Source organism: Megalobrama amblycephala, linkage group LG9 (genome assembly GCF_018812025.1).
Source record: "Megalobrama amblycephala isolate DHTTF-2021 linkage group LG9, ASM1881202v1, whole genome shotgun sequence".
Classification (NCBI taxonomy): domain Eukaryota; kingdom Metazoa; phylum Chordata; class Actinopteri; order Cypriniformes; family Xenocyprididae; genus Megalobrama; species Megalobrama amblycephala.
Window position 1 is genome coordinate 11514905 of NC_063052.1, and position 20827 is coordinate 11535731.

Consider the following 20827-nt stretch of genomic DNA (forward strand, 5'->3'; position numbering starts at 1 on the left):
CTCTCCTTTTGATGTTTAAATGGCGCTCTCCTTTTTTCCAGTAATTATATTATTTTGGTCTACATTTGCAGGGATATAATCGATATTGCATGGCAACGTTAAATTCCAAACATTAAATGTAATTAAATTCAATTTAACCCTGTGTCCTAACAACAGACAGTAATTTCTTTAAAAACAAAAACAAAATAACAAGTATTTATTGAGTGCTAATGTTGAAATGAGGTCTTAATAGAAATATGCTTTTAAGAGTACATTGACTCTCAATCTTTCAGTGTACTGAAAAAAATAATAATAAAATAAACGATGAGATTGTATGCTTACTTGCTAGATACAACTGTCATACTATGTGACATATAACGCAAAAAGTTTATGTGCCGTTTAATGTATATAAGACTCTTTGGCACATTTAATTAGCCATGAAATTAAGTTTACCCAAGGGGGTATAGACATACGGAAACCCAAGTCAGCATGAAATGACACACAAAACCTGACAAATAGTACTCGTCATTTGGCTCAGGGCTTAGTGCAGCTCTTCCAGACAAATGGACACCAAGGATTTGCACTCAATAAAACACAATTATGAGAAACTATCGTTTTTTGCGACGCCAGAACCAAATGACCTTTCTCTTTCAGCTTGTAAGTAAGAATGCAAACAGTTGGGTCCTATTAAAAGTTCATTTGTTAATGTTAGTGACAGAAGGATCACTAAATCATTTAAACATGCACACTCATTGAACTGAATCACAAATCCTACAAAGTTCTGTGATGTTCTTGTCTCACGCACCAACTTAATAATCGTATAACTGTAATTTGTGACTGACAAAAGTAAAAAGAAAAATACTGATGTGAACAGAAATCTTAAGTTTAATTAAGTCTCCACAACTGTAGCTTTAAATAGTTTGGACATACTTACTCATTCTTTGTGAATTTCCACATTTTAAAATAATAGAAAAGACATCAATCTATGAGATAAAACAAATGAACGTAAGAAATAACATACAAAAGAGCCAAACTCTCTTTGTATTTTATCTTTTCGTTGTCATGCTCTGTTTAGACTTCGACTCTGGACATTCTCTCAACCAACTTTATAAGATGTATGCATGCTTTTTAAACAGCGTCGAAGGAGTTCACATTTATGCTGCACAACTGTTGGCTGCTTTTCTTTCACAATCCGGTCCAACTCAACCATTAAGAACTGTTTGTAAAGAAACTGTAGTTGGGTTCATTCTCCTACTAAAAGATAAACTCTCAGCCAATTAAAACAGGTTCTCCAGTAGAATTTTCCTGCTTTTTGCACCATATTTTTTTCTTTTCATTTTAACAGAATGTCCAAGTTCTTCTGATGAATAGCCTTTCTTGTTTATGCATTAAGTTTTAGGGACCACCTTTTCTAGACAGTGATTGGGTGGTCTGGTGTAACTTCCACTTCCAGATTGAGACTGAGACATCAAAATACTCGGATATTGTTAGTACCCTTTTCCTATTTTTATGCCCTTGTTTACTAAATCTGAAACTTTTTCTGAATCATTAAGAATTTACAACCTAAATGCTTTAATGAATAATAGTTATTCAGCTATGGAGATTATCCATAAAATATGGTAGGGATGTCACAGTACCAACATTTCAGTAGTTGGTAGTCGGTACCAATACCAGTAAAATTTTGCAGTTCTCGGTACCAAATTCGGTACCAGAGCAAAGACTGTTGAATGAAGCACTTAAAAAAATATTGTCTCGTTTTGTCTTGTCCATTGGTTATCACTGTCAGTCCGATTCAATCACCAGTGTTGGGGAAAGTTACTTTAAAAAGTAATGCATTTCAATATTGCGTTACTCCCTAAAAAAGTAACTAATTGTGTTAGTTACTTTTTATTTCTGACTAACTTACTGACTAGCACTTCTGATAGGCCATTGTGTTCATACACTCAACAGACATGATTGTGATTGGCTACAATGCTCAACATGTTGTAAATAGAAACCTTTGATGCTCAGAAAGCTGTCAAACAAACACGAACATGACGAACATCTTGTAAAGATCCATTTGAGGGTTATATTAGCTGTGTGAACTTTGTTTATGCACTGTATTATAGTCGAGAGCTCGGGGGCAGGGAGCACGAGATTTAAAGGGGCCGCAGCCTGAATCGGTGCATAGTTAATGATGCCTCAAAATAGGCAGTTAAAAAAATTAATAAAAAAAAAACTATGGGGTATTTTGAGCTGAAACTTCACAGACACATTCAATGCTGGTATTGTGCCATCAACTTTCTTTCTTTTTTTAGTACCAACTGGTACCAGTAGTACCAGTACATTACCCTAAAAGGTTGTTAGTATCTTGTTAGTTTAACTGTTTTTTTGTTTTTTTTCTGTAATAAAATTATAGGGTTCCAAAATAGCAAGTTTTTTTTTCTTCACCAAAACAATATCACATTGAAATAATTCCTTTTGGGTTTCAGCGTGTATATAAACCTGAATTGCATTTCAATATGGGATTTGCAATTCGGTCAAATAAGGTGGTTGGTTTAGATTTTGATGCATTCGCGAGGCACTGCATAAGGTATTTCAGCCAATAAGCCCAGAGAAAAGGCAAATTTTCCTGACTTTGTGGGAGTAATAGCTTGATCCAGAGTTGAATATAATTCAAGGGTTACTTCAGGGTTCAGACTGCATTTCCGTGTGGCCATGCTGATGGGAATGCCTATCCATCTTTTCTATTCGGTTTGAATTGGCCACAGTCATAAATGGGGAAACCGAGAGCTTCTTTGTAAATCTTTCTTTGAAAAGCTTAAACGAAGACTCTGTCAATTAAATAAATCTCAGACGCCACCGCAGCAATCTACCTCCACACTCTCACCATCAACGGTTCTGACAAATGACAAACTGTTTGAGAGTAGACAACACACAGCCCTGCCAAAAACAAGTAAACGACTGAGCGAACCATCATCGAGAGGTTTATTGATCGTTCTGAAGTAACTGCATCTATGCAGCAGATATTTCTGGACTTCTTCAAGTCGTATGGGTGGAGACAGTAAAGAGGAGATAAAAACTCACCTGAAATAAAAGAATATGGCCAGTGAGATGAGAAGAGACACCATCGAAAGAGCATGACCCACAATCGCCATGTAATACAAAATATACGCCATCTGAAATGAGATAAATGTTATGGTAAATCTCTGAGATTTGAAACATGTTCTCATGAAATTCATTTTACTATTTTAATTTTTATTTTCAAATGTATTTTTGCACTTCATTATTCAACCTGATACTCCGATGTTAAATATATTTTGAGGTATTAAACATAACAAAATAATAATGAAAAAAAAAAAGATGATATAAGCATATTTTTCATAAGTGTGATATTTACCAGTAGGTTTAATGCAACAAGAATAAAATCTAGTAAGAAGGCATTAAAGTAACATTGAAAGTGAATATCCCAATTTGTTGTGCCTTTATTATGAACTCCATCTGGTGTGATGGAGTGGAGTGCACAGACTGAGCTGACATTTTCTCTCTATCCCTCACTTTGTAAAGCAGCAGTTGTACGCCACTGAAACCATTATGTTATGAATAATTTTCAGAGCCGTCCTCCAGAAAAGCTGTTTAGTTCAACTGAAACTGCCTTGTGTAGACATTACGCTTCACTGCCACTGAGTCTGAAAGAAACACGCAAATCCAATGTTCCCTTCAGGAACAGCTTTTAAATAGTATGAAGCTGTATCAGAGTGTATCATTTATGCTTTTTTATGACACTGTGGTATGTTTTCAGAATGCAGATGTTGATCTGCTAATTATTTGTCTCGTGCTAAAAAATTCTTTTGCACTATTTATATATACACATTTTAGAAAACCAATCTGCTGTATGGATAATCTGCCAAGTTGTAATTCAGCCCTACATGTTTAAACACATGAGCTAAATCACAGGAAATAAAGTCTTTACATTGAAAATCTTGCACTCTAACATCCCAATAAACACAAATATATTTAAATATATATAAGAATGGTTTCCTAACATTCCCATTAAGTTATGAAAACATTATTTCTGAATGTTTAAAACGTCCAGTTTTTTAAATATTAAAATAATAATAATAATAAAATCCTGGTTATGTGAAACTTAAAGGTGCCCTAGAATCAAAAATTGAATTTACCTTGGCATAGTTGAATAACACGAGTTCAGTACATGGAAAAGACATACAGTGAGTCTCAAACTCCATTGTTTCCTCCTTCTTATATAAATCTCATTTGTTTAAAAGACCTCCGGAAAACAGGCGAATCTCAACATAACACCGACTGTTACGTAACAGTCGGGATCATTAAAATGTATGACCCCAATATTTGCATATGCCAGCTCATGTTCAAGGCATTACACAAGGGCAGCCAGTATTAACATCTGGATCTGTGCACAGCTGAATCATCAGACTAGGTAAGCAAGCAAGAACAATAGCGAAAAATGGCAGATGGAGCAACAATAACTGACATGATCCATGATTACATGATTTTTTTTAGTGATATTTGTAAATTGTCTTTCTAAATGTTTCATTAGCATGTTGTTACAATGTACAATGTACAATGTACTGTTAAATGTGGTTAAAGTTACTTACTGTATTCACGGAGACAAGAGCCGTCGCTATTTTCATTTTTAAACACTTGCAGTCTGTATAATTCATAAACACAACTTCATTCTTTATAAATCTCTCCAACAGTGTAGCATTAGCCGTTAGCCACGGAGCACTATCAAACTCATTCAGAATCAAATGTAAACATCCAAATAAATACTATACTCACACGATCCGAAGCATGCATGCAGCATGCATGACGAACATCTTGTAAACATCCATTTGAGGATCAACTTTGTTTATGCACTGTATTATAGTCGAGAGCTCGGGGGCAGGGAGCACGAGATTTAAAGGGGCCGCAGCCTGAATCAGTGCATAGTTAATGATGCCTCAAAATAGGCAGTTAAAAAATTAATTTAAAAAAAACTATGGGGTATTTTGAGCTGAAACTTCACAGACACATTCAGGGGACACCTTAGACTTATATTACATCTTGTGAAAAAACGTTCTAGGGCACCTTTAAGGAACCATTCAATTTGATTATTTTCCAAACATTATGGGAATGATACTTTTGAATGTTCTCTGAACATTCTGAGACAAGTAGTTATATTTAAAAAATTGTCAGATGAACATCCATCTAAAACATTTCAGCCAAAAAACCTTCTATGAGCGATGTATAAATAATGTTTTGAGAATATTATTAAAGACCAGGTAACTTTAAACGAATATTCTATTAGTGTTACTGTTCATAATACTTGTTTCAGAATGTTAAAGGTTTAGTTCAATTCTAAATGAAAATGTCCTGATAATTTACTCACCCTCATGTCATCCAAGATGTTCATGTCTTTCTTTCTTCGGTCAAAAAGAAATTAAGTTTTTGAGGAAAACATTCCAGGATTATTCTCCTTATAGTGGACTTCAATGGGGTTCAAAGGATTGAAGGTCCAAATTGCAGTTTCAATGCAGCTTCAAAGGGCTCTACATTAACCCTCGATGAGAAATAAGGGTCTTATCTAGCGAAATGTCATTTTTTAAAAAATAAAATAAAAATGTATATACTTTTTATCCACAAATGCTCGTCTTGCACTAGCTCTGCGATGCTCCATGCATTACGATGAAAGGTCACGCGTGACGTAGCCGGAAGTACTGCGGTAGGGTGAAAAACTTCATCTAATTTTCTCCTCCAACTTTGTTTTACCTTTTTTTTGTAAAGGCCTTTTGGCTTAATCTTTGTACGTTCGCTTTGTAGACATTTGCTCGGTACTTCCGCCTACGTGCGGATCGCAGAGCTAGTACAAGACGAGCGTTTGTGGTTAAAAAGTATATGCATTTTTAATTTTTTTTAGAAAATTACCGATTGTTTTGCTAGATAAGACCCTTATTCCCTTTGAAGCTGCATTGAAACTGAAATTTGGACCTTCCACCCAGTGAACACCACTGATACCCACTATATGGAGAAAAATTCTGGAATGTTTTCCTCAAAAACCTTAATTTCTTTTCAACTGAAGAAAGAAAGACATAAACATCTTGGATGACATGGGGGCGAGTAAATTATCAGGAAATTTTCATTCAGAAGTGAACTAATCCTTTAAGAGAATATTCAAAAGTAACATTGCCATGATGTTTGCAAAATGATAAAAATGGAATGTTCCTTTAATATTCATATAACCAAGAAAAAATGGTTTTAAAACATCTTAAAATGTGAACGTTTTGAACATTCTGAAACCAGTCCAAAATAACTTAATTTGAAACGTTTCTTAGCTGGGATGTGTACTGTAAGAGTTTCTTTTCATAACGTCAGACCCTTTATTTTAGAAATATTCATAACAATAACATTTTCCTTTAAGAGAAGTGTAAATTTAAGGATGACCCATCCTCCTACCTTGAGCTTGTCATTGGTATGAGCAATGCAAAGGGTGTAGTTGGACCATGTCCTGTTTGATTCAGGGTGCCTGAACCAGTTTCCAGTCTCATCACAGTACTTGGTGACCTTTTCTAAAAGAACAAGGAAAAAAATGTGAGAAAAGTGCATTACAAAAGCCATTATACTTCAGCTTTTTCACTCTTCTGCCGGAACTAGACTTGCGTATGGCCGTTGAAAGACCGTGATTATAGTTTATAAAGTTTTAAATATGGATATTTTTCTTACAAAATCACTGCTTCACTTCAGAAAGCCTTTATGAACCCCCTGGAGCCATATGGATTACTTTATGATGGATGGATGCACTTTTGCGGGCTTCAAAATCTCGGCTACCATTCACTCCCATAATAAAGCTTTGAAGAGCCAGAATATTTTTTAATATAACTCCAATTGTGTTTGGCTGAAAGAAGACAGTCATATACACCTTGGATGGCTTGAGGGTCAGTAAATGTATGGGATATTTTTTATTTTTTGGTGAACTAACGCTTTAACACCCCTGTTTTCAAAAAAGCTGAACAAAACATGAAAGAATTGTACCAGTAGAGTCAAAGTCAGGGAAGTAATTGGGGCAGTACTGAGAAGTGTACATCCCTGCTGGAGTGTCGTCCCAGCATAGCCATCCATCCCATGTGCGGTTACAGTACAGACCTAAAGACAAGCATACAAACAATCAGGGCCAATTCCACTGTGCAATTGCTCATTGCACTTTGCAGTACGAGTTTCTGATGAATCAATCTAAAACCTCTTCCGAGGCTCTCTGTTTTCACACCTGATTTGTTATATGGCTGGTCTCTGTTCATTTTCTCAAAGCATTTATATTGACCATCGATGATCTTCTTCCTCTCCTCCGCTTTCTGAGTCACTACAGGGCTGACCTGACTCTCAGCTGTAGGATCCATCTCCGTCTCCGTCTCTAAAAAGCCATGAACTGGTAACGTCTGAGGAAGAAAGCATTCGTTTTGAGAAAACACATAAAAGAAGTATTTGATTTTATGTCTAATGGATAATTAGGGGTCAAGCACTGAAGTATGTGTTCTTTCTCTTTGCTGGGAATTTGCTGGGAATTTATTGAGTCTTTAAAGACGTTTTGAAATTTGGCCCTCTAGTTGGGGAGAATCTGATCATTTATGGCAATTTTGGGTCCCTTCAAATCCCTCTAACCTCACCAGCCATTCAAAGTTGCACCTACAGTATGTTTCTGCTTATACCTTTTGATCCAAATTTCAATGTGCCCAATGGTTTTGATTTCTGCTCGTCAAGACATGAACATTGAAAACATACACTACCAATCAAAAGTTTGAGGTTGTGAAATTTTTTTATGTTTTTGAAAAAAGTCTCTTCTGCTCAGCAAGGCTCCATTTATTTGATAAAAAAAAATACAGGAAAAACAGCAATATTGTGAAATATTAATACAAATTTAAATAACTTGAATTTTAAAATGTAATTTATTCCTGTGATGCAAAGCTGAATTTTCAGCATCATTACTCCAGTCTTCAGAAATCATATTAATATATGCTGATTTGCTGCTCAAGAAACATTTCGTATTATTATCGATGTTGAAAACAGTTGTGCTGCTTAATATTTTTTGAAGGTTTCTTTGATGAATAGAATGTTTAAACAAACAGCATTTATTTTTAAATAGAAATCTTTTATAGCATTAGAAATGTCTTTACTGATACGTTTGATCAGTTGAATATATACTGATATACAGTGGGTACGGAAAGTATTCAGACCCCCTTAAATTTTTCACTCTTTGTTATATTGCAGCCATTTGCTAAAATCATTTCAATTCTTTTTTTTTCCTGTGCCTTGCCACAATTCTGTCTCTGAGCTCTTCAGGCAGTTCCTTTGACCTCATGATTCTCATTTGCTCTGACATGCACTGTGAGCTGTAAGGTCTTATATAGACAGGTGTGTGGCTTTCCTAATGAAGTCCAATCAGTATAATCAAACACAGCTGGACTCAAATGAAGGTGTAGAACCATCTCAAGGATGATCAGAAGAAATGGACAGCACCTGAGTTAAATATATGAGTGTCACAGCAAAGGGTCTGAATACTTAGGACCATGTGATATTTCAGTTTTTCTTTTTTAATAAATCTGCAAAAATGTCAACAATTCTATGTTTTTCTGTCAATATGGGGTGCTGTGTGTACATTAATGAGGAAAAAAATGAACTTAAATGATTTTAGCAAATGCCTGCAATATAACAAAGAGTGAAAAATGTAAGGGGGTCTGAATACTTTCCGTACCCACTGTATAATTTTTTTTTTTTTTTAAAGCAGAACTCAGTAAGATTTGCGAAGCTCCCCCTACAGGTTCCTTCAGTGAATCACACTGTCGTAAATTCTCCAAGCGCAGCTCTGGACTACGACGACTACAACGCTCACCAGCGCAGTAGTTTTGCAAATACAGTACAAGAAATCTCGATGGAGGTGGGTGATTTTTGAAATTGTCTTATAAAGTCATAATATATACATTGTTTTTGAATTACCGTAAAGCATTTTGTCACTCTCGCGTGAACGTGAACACGAGGCGAGATTGTGTCGGGTCGGCGCAGCTCAACTTGCAAGTGCTGTTTTCTGGCGTAGACGTGCCAGAGGGGGTTAGTGCACGCCTCAAACACACCACTACAAGTCAATTAACCATCGTAAGGACTTAGAAAACTATTTATGAAGGTGAAAACGTTACTTAAGTTCTGCTTTAATTTCGCTGACCCCAAACTTTTGATCTCCTCCTACAGATCATATCTTCCCTAAATTTGCCTTCAATCATTTTAAGATCATTTCTGTCAAAATTTGTTGAAAGTTTTTTGATAAACCAAACCATTTTTGTGTAATAACTAACATATTTGACTGCAAACGTGCCAAACAGGAAGTGAGTTTATGTCTTCTTAACACCTATAGAAACAATGGCCTCAGGACAGCACCATCTAGAGGTCAAAACACATCATAATAATTGATTAATTTACTAATAAATTATAATTAAATTGGCCTTGACTGGATTTGAATTGTTTTGGTCTTCCAGAATGCTTTTCCAGAGATGGACATATTGCATGTGACCATTTTGAATTTTGTCAACTTATCCTAAAATTTTCATCAGGCCTGTCATATAATCAAGGACTGCATGTCACTTAATTAAATGTTATTAAATGTTTTTTCAACACACCCATACTCAGCAACTCTTCAGTGTACTGACATGATTGCTTAAAATCATCAATACAATGCCCTGAATTTTGTGACAAAGGTTTTAAGCGAATGTACTGTCTTATGTTTAAATCTGCTTATAGAATGAACAAATGAACAAACACTCAACTCATTAGTTTGCTATATTTTACCTTAATTTTTTCCTTTGAGAATGTGAGACAGTGGGACCAGGTCTTATTGATGGATGAACTGTGTACCCAGTTGCCAGATTCATCACAGTATTTGGTTACTTTTTCTGCAGGGAAAAAGAGAGTTTAGTGTAATGACATGAGCTTAAAGGGATAGTTCACCCAAAAATGAAAATTCTGTCATTAATTACTCACCCTTATGTCTTTCCAAACCCATAAGACTTTCATTCATCTTCAGAACACAAATGAAGATCTTTTTGATGAAATCTGAGAGCTTTCTGTCCCTTCAGCTACGCAACTGAAACTTTGATGCTTCAAAAAGTTCATAAATAGATCGTAAAACTAATCCATATGAATTGAGCATTTTGGTCCAAGTTTTCTGAAGAGACTTGATTGCTTTTTATGATGAACAGGTTGAATTTAGGCTTTTATTCACATATAAACATTGATCAGCGAACATAAACTGAAGCTCAAACGTGCTGCGTAACACGAGAATGAACCTCACACACATCAGGCAAACATGCTTGATCTTCTGTTTACCACAACTGATGTGTGAGTTGATGAACTAAATTAAAATCTGTTCATCATATAAAGTGATCAAATCTCTTCAGAAAATTTGAACTAAACATCGAACGGCTAGTTTGGACTACATCCCTCTACTTCCTCCTTTAATGACGTCACTAAAACAGTTTTTTGACTAATCTCCGCCCACAGGAATACACAAGAGTTGCGTTTGTAGAGTGTGTTTGTCGCCATGTCGTCGAAACGCTGTTATTTTCATCCCGCAGTCCAATCACCGGGTCTGATTCCGGCTCAAATTGATAGGGTAAAATTAAAGACATGTTTACAATAACACTGAGCGCGTGCATCTCCCCGTTATGGTAAGAGGCGTGACCTTTCTGGGCAAGGTGCGCTAAGCTGCTGTCGAATCACAACACAGGAACCGCTGGCACAATCAGAACTCGTTACGTATTTCTGAAGGAGGGACTTCATAGAACAAGGAAGTCATCAGCCCGTTTTTATGACAGTGGAAACAGCGGTATACAGATAAGTAAATTATGTGAAAAATACTGTGTTTTTTTACACACGAAACTTGAACACATGTTATATTGCACACTATAAACACAATCAAAGCTTCAAAAAACCACGAAAAACGGGACTTTTAAAGTGCCAAAGTGTCAGTTGCGTAGCTGTCAATGGAGAGAAAGAAAGCTCTCAGATTTCATCAAAAAGATCTTCATTTGTGTTACAAAGATGAACGAAAGTCTAATTAATGACAGAATTTTCATTTTTGGTTAAACTAACCCTTTAAAGGTGTACTCACACTAGCCGATCTGTACCGTGCCAGAGCACATTTGACCCCCAAAGTCTGACAATTGCCCTCGGGTTTGGTACAAGGCAACCGTGCCTAGTGCAAACACGCCCTAAGTTGTTCCAGTGATTGACTTCAGCCCTCTGTCTCTGGAATCAATCAATGTCTTAGAACAAACACAGTGAGCTGTGAGAGAGATCTCTATCAGCGAACAGCAGAGATTATCAATAATTCATCACCTCAGTAAACTCCTGTTATATCCTTAGCTCAGCTGGTAACGGCTTCATTTAGAACCAGGAAAGAACTTCTCATAGATGTTTGATATTGCAAAGTTTCTTTGTCCCCTTTGCGCTTCTTTGTCCAGTTTTTGCGCTTCTAAATAAAAGCTCATATGAATGTTTCCAGACAGTCTTGAGACAGTGATTTTATCACCTCCTTTTCATTACTGAGCTTCACTTATCATCCCAGCAGCCTGCGCTCGTGCTTTGGAATTCTTTCTTTGGAGCAACATCTTGTGTTTCATAATAGGCAGACCAAAGACATGTAACAGATGTCATGCTTGCTGTCGAACCTCAGTGATTTGTAGTGTCTGGAGCGTTTCGGTCTGGAGGGACAATCAGATGTGATCGTGCAGAGTCTTACCCAAGGGGTCGAAGCTGGGGTAATCTGGACAGTTCTGTGAGGCAAAGGTTCCAGCTGGGGTTTCATCCCAACAGAGCAAGCCATCCCAGAATCTGCTGCAGAACAAACCTATAAAAGTTAAATAGACATTTTAAAGGGGTAATTTCATGAGGTCTCAAATGTTCCTTGATCTTTTGAGATACAAGATTTTATTGTGCAGTAAAAAAAACATGCTGTAGCTTTCTGAAACTACGCCATTAAAATGGACAAACCTTGTGCTGTTTCTGCACTCTTGTCAAATCAACTTTCATAATTAATGTGGTTCAGATAACATAATATTTTGAGTTTCTGTAGATTAAACCAATAGCCAACATTGTATTAACTCAAAATTTTAATTTCAATGAACTCAAACTTTTAAGGGAACCAGGTAACTGACTTTTTTAAGTTAAACCAACAATTCTTGTTTACAGTTTGGATGTGTACCTGCCGCTCCACATATGATTTTGAAGAATCTCAATGTTAAAAACTAGTTTATGTTTGATAGTGTCCCTTATTATTTTAGTCTGATCCTGGCACATTTCTACACAGCTTGTTTTGTGATCATTTCACAGCATAATGTAGGCTTTGCAAAGACGCTGTTGTTGAAAGATGGGGTCATTTAAAAGTATATTGGACTCAACAACAAACTGGCAGATGTGTACAATCCAAAAATCGAGCTGTAAGCCACTGCACATCCCCAAAGATGGCCCTTTTAATTGTAAAAATCAGAGAGAGGGTGAAAAATAGTCTATTTTTGAAGCAAAAAAAAAAGCAAAAAAATATAAGTGGATAAGTGGATTTAAAGTCATTAAATTACGAGAAAAAAGTCGTTAAATTACGAGAACAAATTCATTAAATTATGAGAAAAATATCGTCAAATTTCGAGAAAAAAGTCGAGATAAAATTTTGAGAATAGTCATTAAAATATGAGAAAAAAGTTGTTAAATTACGAGAACAAATTTGTTAAATTACGAATTTGTTCTCATAATTTAATGACTTTTTTCTCATAATTTATGACTTTATTCTCATAATTTAATGAATTTGTTCTCGTAATTTAACAACTTTTTTTTTTCGTAATTTAATGACTTTATTCTCAACATTTTATCTCGACTTTTTTTTTATGTAATTTAACGAGTTTTTTTCGTAATTTAACGAGTTTATTCTCAACATTTTTATCTCGACTTTTTTCTTGAAATTTAACGAGTTTTTTCTCGTAATTTAACGAGTTTATTCTCAACATTTTATTTAGACTTTTTTCTCGAAATTTAATGAGTTTTTTCTCGAAATTTTACAACTTTAATCTCGAGATGGTTTTATTTTTTTATTAATGCTTGGCCCTAATCCTCTTCTGTACATAAGAGTTAATTTATTTATTTTTTATTTATTTTTAAGGAATTATATATAAATTAAATACAATTATATATAAATTAAATACTAACTGTTATACCTGAAATTTTAAACACATCTATTATCTAATGTTTCTGGAAATGATTCATATGTTTCATACTAAATTCATGCTAAAATGTATAATAGTCAGTAGTGGCCAAAAGCGATGTCTGGTCTAGGAAAATTGACATCTTCATGCTTACTCAAATATTATTAAAGATTTGTTAAAAAAAATTGTAAGCATATTACATAGTTGAGCTTGAAGCTATTTTTTGACAATTTCTGGCCAGGCTGTCATTAAAAATAAAAAATAAAAAAATTATGAACACATGCAAAAACAAGAGAGAACCAACAAAATATTAATAACTGATTGTCCATGTATGCTTTTTCCTGTGAGCTCTTGGGCTCTACTGTAAATATATACTTAGTGCAGTTATATGCATGCATACATTTTATTCCATTTTAATTCTACTTCCTTACAATTCTGCGCTGTTTGCTACCTCAGTTCATGGTGAAAAATATATGATATGACCCATTTGAAGGTGCTGTTATTTCTGCACCATTAGTGGCACAAAAAACTCTGCCCGTCTTCCATTGGTTGGTCAAACACACTCACACCATAATGTTGAAACCACAATGTTTACACGTGGGAATCAACCAGTTAATGTCTTAATGTCTCTACATTAACAGGGACCTATTTTTACCTTTTTTAAAGTTGTGATTTTGTTTTCAGGGTCTATTAAAATATGTTTTCATGTTTGAATGTTCAAAAAAAACATTATTTTTCACATTGTTGCAGCTCCTATCTAAGGAGCCCTGGACATGACACGCAGGAAAAAAATAGTAGGCTAAATCGGGCGCATGATTTACTAATACGTTCCCTAGATTTACAAATCGTGCATGGGAACAAATTAGTAAATCGTGCGCTCGATTTAGTAAATCGAGTGAACGAATTAGTAAATCGTGCACACAATTAAATTTTTTTTCTTGCATGTCATGTGCGGGGCTCCGTACCTATCTTCCCAGTCTGTCAATAACGCTCTGTTTAGTTCCTGTTTCTATGAAGCCCCTCCTTCGGAAAAGCGCAGTATATCTTGGGCGGGAATAATTTGAATGAGGAATATAGTGACATGTTTATTCCCGGATGAAAACTCAAGACAATCGATGAGTTTCAGGAAGTTCAGAAACAGTGAACACTGATATAGAGAATAACTCCCACTGGAGTGACTTTGTGCTTTGTAGACCTTTTTTATGCTCAAACAGCACTAAAGAAAGTTGAAAATGTAAAAAAGCACAATAAGTCCTCTTTAAACTGGTATAGGAAAAAGTAATTTAACATTCAAAAAGTTTAACACACATTACCTTTCGAGACGAACCTTTATTGTTTCCATAGCTTTCAGCCATAAAGTGCTCCACTAACAGTCTTAGTACTTAACACGGTTATGAAAAGATTAAGAGCGCCATTGTCTGCCATTCAAATGAAAATGAATTGACAATAAAACTACCTGTTTTATTATGGGATCCATCTCGGCTCAGAAGCTCCAGACATTTGTACTGAGACTGAGTCATGATCAGTCTCTCTCCCTCCACTGCCATCATGACAGGAGTAAGGGATAAGTCAGCGGTGGGCTCCGATTTTGTCTCTGTTGTTCCAGCCTTTGTTACACTCTGCAAAGAGAGATGAACTTGACCACGGCGGCAAGGTTGAAAATTCAGTATTTAAACATTCCTAAGGTCTCTTTTGAATGGTATTTGTACCACAGGTGGTACAGTGGAATGCTAACAAGTGCAGAACTGGCTCCCGTTCAATTCATGAGTTCACAGGATGTGGGATATTACATTGAAATTTAAATGAGAATAACATGAAGTGGACGTTACTCAATTGAAATTCAAATATATTCACACAGTCACACATAAGTTTTGGAACAAAACATGAATAATTACAGATAAATACATACATTTTGCCCATTTATTCCCTGATATGCAGAAAACAATTTGATAGAAAATCAAATCAAATTAAATTACAGCATAGAAAAAAAGAAAAAAAATTCAGATATCCTTATGAAATAAATACTGACATCATTACGTGTTCTTCAACCCTGGTACATAAGTACGGAAGAGGATTAGGGCCAAGCAATAATAAAAAAATAAAACCATCTCGAGATTAAAGTTGTTAAATTTCGAGAAAAAACTCGTTAAATTTCGAGAAAAAAGTCGAGATAAAATGTTGAGAATAAACTCGTTAATTTACGAGAAAAAAATCTTTAAATTTCGAGAAAAAAGTCGAGATAAAATGTTGAGAATAAAGTCATTAAATTACGAGAAAAAAGTCGTTAAATTACGAAAACAAATTCGTTAAATTATGAGAAAAATATCGTTAAATTTCGAGAAAAAAGTCGAGATAAAATGTTGAGAATAAAGTCATTAAATTATGAGAAAAAAGTTGTTAAATTACAAGAACAAATTCGTTAAATTACGAATTTGTTCTCATAATTTAACGACTTTTTTCTCGTAATTTATGACTTTATTCTCATAATTTAACGAATTTGTTCTCATAATTTAACGACTTTTTTTCGTAATTTAACGAGTTTATTCTCAACATTTTATCTCGACTTTTTTCTTGAAATTTAACGACTTTTTTCTCGGAATTTAATGAGTTTATTCTCAACATTTTATTTAGACTTTTTTCTCGAAATTTAACGAGTTTTTTCTCGTAAATTAACGAGTTTATTCTCAACATTTTATCTCGACTTTTTTCTCGAAATTTAACAAGTTTTTTCTCGAAATTTAACAACTTTAATCTCGAGATGGTTTTATTTTTTTATTATTGCTTGGCCCTAATCCTCTTCCGTACATAAGAGTTAATTTATTTATATATTTATTTTTAAGGAATTATATATAAATTAAATACAATTATATATAAATTAAATACTAACTGTTATACCTGAAATTTTAAACAGATCTATTATCTAATGTTTCTGGAAATGATGTTTCATACTAAATTCATGCTAAAATGTATAATAGTCAGTAGTGGCCAAAAGCGATGTCTGGTCTAGGAAAATTGACATCTTCACATTTACTCAAATATTATTAAAGATTTGTTAAAAAATTGTAAGCATATTACATAGCTGAGCTTGAAGTCAATTTCTGACAATTTCTGGCCAGGCTGTCATTAAAAAATAAAAAATAAAAATTATGAACACATGCAAAAACAAGAGAGAACCAACAAAATATTAATAACTGATTGTCCATGTATGCTTTTTCCTGTGAGCTTTTGGCCACTACTGTAAATATATACTTAGTGCAGTTATATGCATAACTAAATTTTATTCCATTTTAATTCTACTTCCTTACAATTCTGCGCTGTTTGCTACCTCAATTCAAACTCAGGAATTAGACTGGGATTTAAAAGTCATTCTCCGTTCATTTCTGAATGGAACACAGCAGAAACACCATAAACACACCACTGTATTTTTTTCCCTGCAATCACAAATGCACACCTACTCAGTCCTGAGGACATCACATGGGCGCTTGATATTTGAAAAGGTGTAATTATACACACTAGAACTGGCAGAAACATTCCTTTGCTCATATCAGTATTGTGAAGATAAGAAATCCTTCACAGAAACGAGTGCTTTGCTAGAAAAGAGAGTTATAGGGATAAAGCTTCACCCACAAAGACGGGCTTGATATCAATATTCAAAGCGCATTTCAAACCATTGTGTCGTTGGTATGAGTCATCTTATAGTTCAATGGGAAGTCAAAGAGCCAATTCAAAAGTGCTTTACCTTTTTTCCCCTTTTAGACACCTCACAGTAATGAATTCTACATTCATTTACGACTGAAACTTTGATGTTTTTGTGCAGAGATCTTTACTTTGGCAGATCCTCTCAAACCCACCTTCTCATTATTGCCATTAAACAAATTGAGAAAAGTCTGTGGCAGCTTCTTTAGTGCTGTGCGTCTGTCTTACCTGCACGCAATAACGCATTTACAACACCAAATTCATCTGTGAGGTTTCTGATGTCCCATGTAGCAGTTTAGCAGCCGTACATATGATGTCACTCCAAACTTTGAAGTAAATGACGTCATACATACGACCACCAGGCCACCACCCAAGTCAGTCAGGAAAACCATTTGTCCTTCAATGGAAACTGAATGTCAAGAATGGATAACATCATGTTTCAGAAACTGCAATTGTATCTTTAAAGTCTCATAGAAAATAAGTATGCTCTTTTTAGACCCGTTTTTAAATCTCTTAAAACTAATCCATACTCTTGCTCTCAGTCTTTGTTGTTCAGTCTCTTTAATTAAATGCCATTTCCCATTATACTTTTAAATGCTCCATGCTATTCTGCAAGCTCATTACTATTCCACTAAGTTAGATTTATTCACAGTCATGGGAAAGTAGCTTCAAGGTCAAAAATACACAGAGAGAACTTAAACATATTATTGTGCACATACAATTAACGAAGTAGGCTATTTGCTTGTTTGTGACTACAGTTGTGCTGTTACTTTAGTGCTAATGTACTACATGCAGAGGGCTTCATATGCTCCCATTTCATCATTCTGACACAGAGCCAGCTGCTCTGATACCAGCACTGATGGAACTCTGTGGAGCCACCATTTCATGCCTCAAGAGTTCTGCGGGTTTTCAGGTCACCTCCGCTTGTAATTACCAAACTGGAGCAATTAGTGAGTAATGGATTTTTTCTAGTGGAGAGTTTTGGGGTGGGGGTGGTGTAATCAAGAAAGAAATCATCTAATGACAGTTTACAAAAAACAAATCTTTAGTGCCCAATAATAGTGGCACGTTTTAGCAATTTCAAGTTCAAATGGGTGAATTCTAAATACAAGAATGTGCTAATTTCACTTTGAGTGTATAGAATAAAAATTCATTGCATAAAACAAACAATGATGTTTTGGTCCACTCACCAAGATAAATGATGTCAAAAGCCATAGGGTCTCTTGCCAACCCATGCTCTCAAATCCTTGCTTTATCTGTGAACACAAAAACATAAAGAAACTGTCTGAGAATGCAACACACAGAGAAGTCCACAATGACAAAAATATCTATCTATCTATCTATCTATCTATCTATCTATCTATCTATCTATCTATCTATCTATCTATCTATCTATCTATCTATCTATCTATCTATCTATCTATCTATCTATTGTCTGTCTGTCTATTGTCTGTCTGTCTATCGTCTGTCTATCTATCTATCTATCTATCTATCTATCTATCTCTCTATTGTCTGTCTGTCTATCGTCTGTCTATCGTCTGTCTGTCTATCTATCTATCTATCTATCGTCTGTCTATCTATCTATCTATCTATCTATCTATCTATCTATCTATCTATCTATCTGTCTGTCTGTCTGTCTGTCGTCTGTCTGTCTATCTCTCTATCTACCTATCTATTGTCTGTGTCTATCGTCTGTCTGTCTATCTATCTATCTATCTATCTCTCTATTGTCTGTCTGTCTATCGTCTGTCTGTCTATCTATCTATCTATCTATCTATCTATCTATCTATCTCTCTATTGTCTGTCTGTCTATCGTCTGTCTGTCTGTCTATCTATCTATCTATCTATCTATCTATCTATCTATCTATCTGTCTGTCTGTCTGTCTGTCTGTCTGTCTATCTCTCTATCTACCTATCTATTGTCTGTCTGTCTATCGTCTGTCTGTCTATCTATCTATCTATCTATCTATCTCTCTATTGTCTGTCTATCGTCTGTCTGTCTATCTATCTATCTATCTATCTATCTATCTATCTATCTATCGTCTGTCTGTCTATCGTCTGTCTATCTATCTATCTATCTATCTGTCTGTCTGTCTGTCTGTCTGTCTATCGTCTGTCTGTCTATCTCTCTATCTACCTATCTATTGTCTGTCTGTCTATCGTCTGTCTATCTATCTCTCTATTGTCTGTCTGTCTATCGTCTGTCTGTCTATCTATCTATCTATCTATCTATCTATCTATCTGTCTGTCTGTCTGTCTGTCTATCGTCTGTCTGTCTATCTCTCTATCTACCTATCTATTGTCTGTGTCTATCTATCTATCTATCTATCTATCTCTCTATTGTCTGTCTGTCTATCGTCTGTCTGTCTATCTATCTATCATCTATCTATCTATCTCTCTATTGTCTGTCTGTCTGTCTATCTATCTATCTATCTATCTATCTATCTGTCTGTCTGTCTGTCTGTCTGTCGTCTGTCTGTCTATCTCTCTATTGTCTGTCTGTCTATCGTCTGTCTGTCTATCTATCTATCTATCTATCTATCTGTCTGTCTGTCTGTCTGTCTGTCTATCTCTCTATCTACCTATCTATTGTCTGTGTCTATCTATCTATCTATCTATCTATCTATCTATCTCTCTATTGTCTGTCTGTCTATCGTCTGTCTGTCTATCTATCTATCTATCATCTATCTATCTATCTCTCTATTGTCTGTCTGTCTATCGTCTATCTGTCTGTCTATCTATCTATCTATCTATCTATCTATCTATCTATCTATCTGTCTGTCTGTCTGTCTGTCTGTCTGTCGTCTGTCTGTCTATCTCTCTATCTACCTATCTATTGTCTGTCTGTCTATCATCTGTCTGTCTATCTATCTATCTATCTATCTATCTATCTATCTCTCTATTGTCTGTCTATCGTCTGTCTGTCTATCTATCTATCTATCTATCTATCTATCTATCTATCTATCTATCTATCTATCTATCTATCTATCTATCGTCTGTCTGTCTATCGTCTGTCTATCTATCTATCTATCTATCTGTCTGTCTGTCTGTCTGTCTGTCTATCGTCTGTCTGTCTATCTCTCTATCTACCTATCTATTGTCTGTCTGTCTATTGTCTGTCTATCTATCTATCTCTCTATTGTCTGTCTGTCTATCATCTGTCTGTCTATCTATCTATCTATCTATCTGTCTGTCTGTCTATCGTCTGTCTGTCTATCTCTCTATCTACCTATCTATTGTCTGTCTGTCTATCGTCTGTCTGTCTGTCTATCTATCTATCTATCTATCTATCTCTCTATTGTCTGTCTGTCTATCATCTGTCTATCTATCTGTCTGTCTGTCTGTCTGTCTGTCTGTCTGTGGTTTGATGGGAAAAGGGAAGAAAAAACATTAAAATAATTCCATTTGTTCCTCATTTTTGGTGATGTAATGCTGGGATTATTAGACGTCACATGCAGTTTAGGATTGAAAAAAAACTACTAGGCATTCTAGATCAACTTAAAGGGGACCTAAAATGGCCATTTTCACAAGATGTAATACGTCTCTGGTGTCCCCAGAAAGTGTCTGTGAAGTTTCAGCTTAAAATACCCCAAAGATCATTTATTATAGTTTGTCAAATTTGCCCCTATTTGAGTGAGAGCAAAAACATGCCATTTTTGTGTGTGTCCCTTTAAATGCAAATGAGCTGCTGCTCCTTGCCTGCTTTCCAAAAGAAGGCGGAGCTTTAACAGCTCAACAGCAACAAAGCTGGAGAATCTCACGCAGCCAAAATGAGGATTGTCAGTAACGGTGTTCAGCCTTACATTGCTCAAACCGGAGTCGGACACTAATGAAGAGACTTTTAGAATGCATCTGGACGTTTCTGAATGGTTAGTGGATAAATTTATGTAGTTGATTCAACTCATCAATTAGCATGTGCTGTC

At 35.2% G+C, this 20827-nt stretch overlaps 1 protein-coding gene across 2 annotated transcripts in view; it reads right to left on the reverse strand.

Annotated features, from left to right (window-relative positions):
• The window catches only part of calcr (calcitonin receptor), a 76401-nt gene that overhangs the window by 24047 nt on the left and 31527 nt on the right, over positions 1-20827 (reverse strand). The window contains exons 2-9 of one of the 2 annotated variants that reach the window (XM_048201566.1): positions 18095-18160; positions 14665-14827; positions 11756-11863; positions 9805-9908; positions 7238-7406; positions 7006-7116; positions 6430-6542; positions 3046-3137 (exon numbers count right to left, since the gene is read on the reverse strand). In XM_048201566.1, the coding sequence (XP_048057523.1) occupies positions 3046-3137; positions 6430-6542; positions 7006-7116; positions 7238-7406; positions 9805-9908; positions 11756-11863; positions 14665-14827; positions 18095-18139 (905 nt within the window). In that variant the 5' untranslated portion in view covers positions 18140-18160. Of the gene's footprint in view, positions 1-3045; positions 3138-6429; positions 6543-7005; positions 7117-7237; positions 7407-9804; positions 9909-11352; positions 11864-14664; positions 14828-18094; positions 18161-20827 lie in introns of those variants that run through there. The other variant, XM_048201567.1, reaches the window with a different exon arrangement.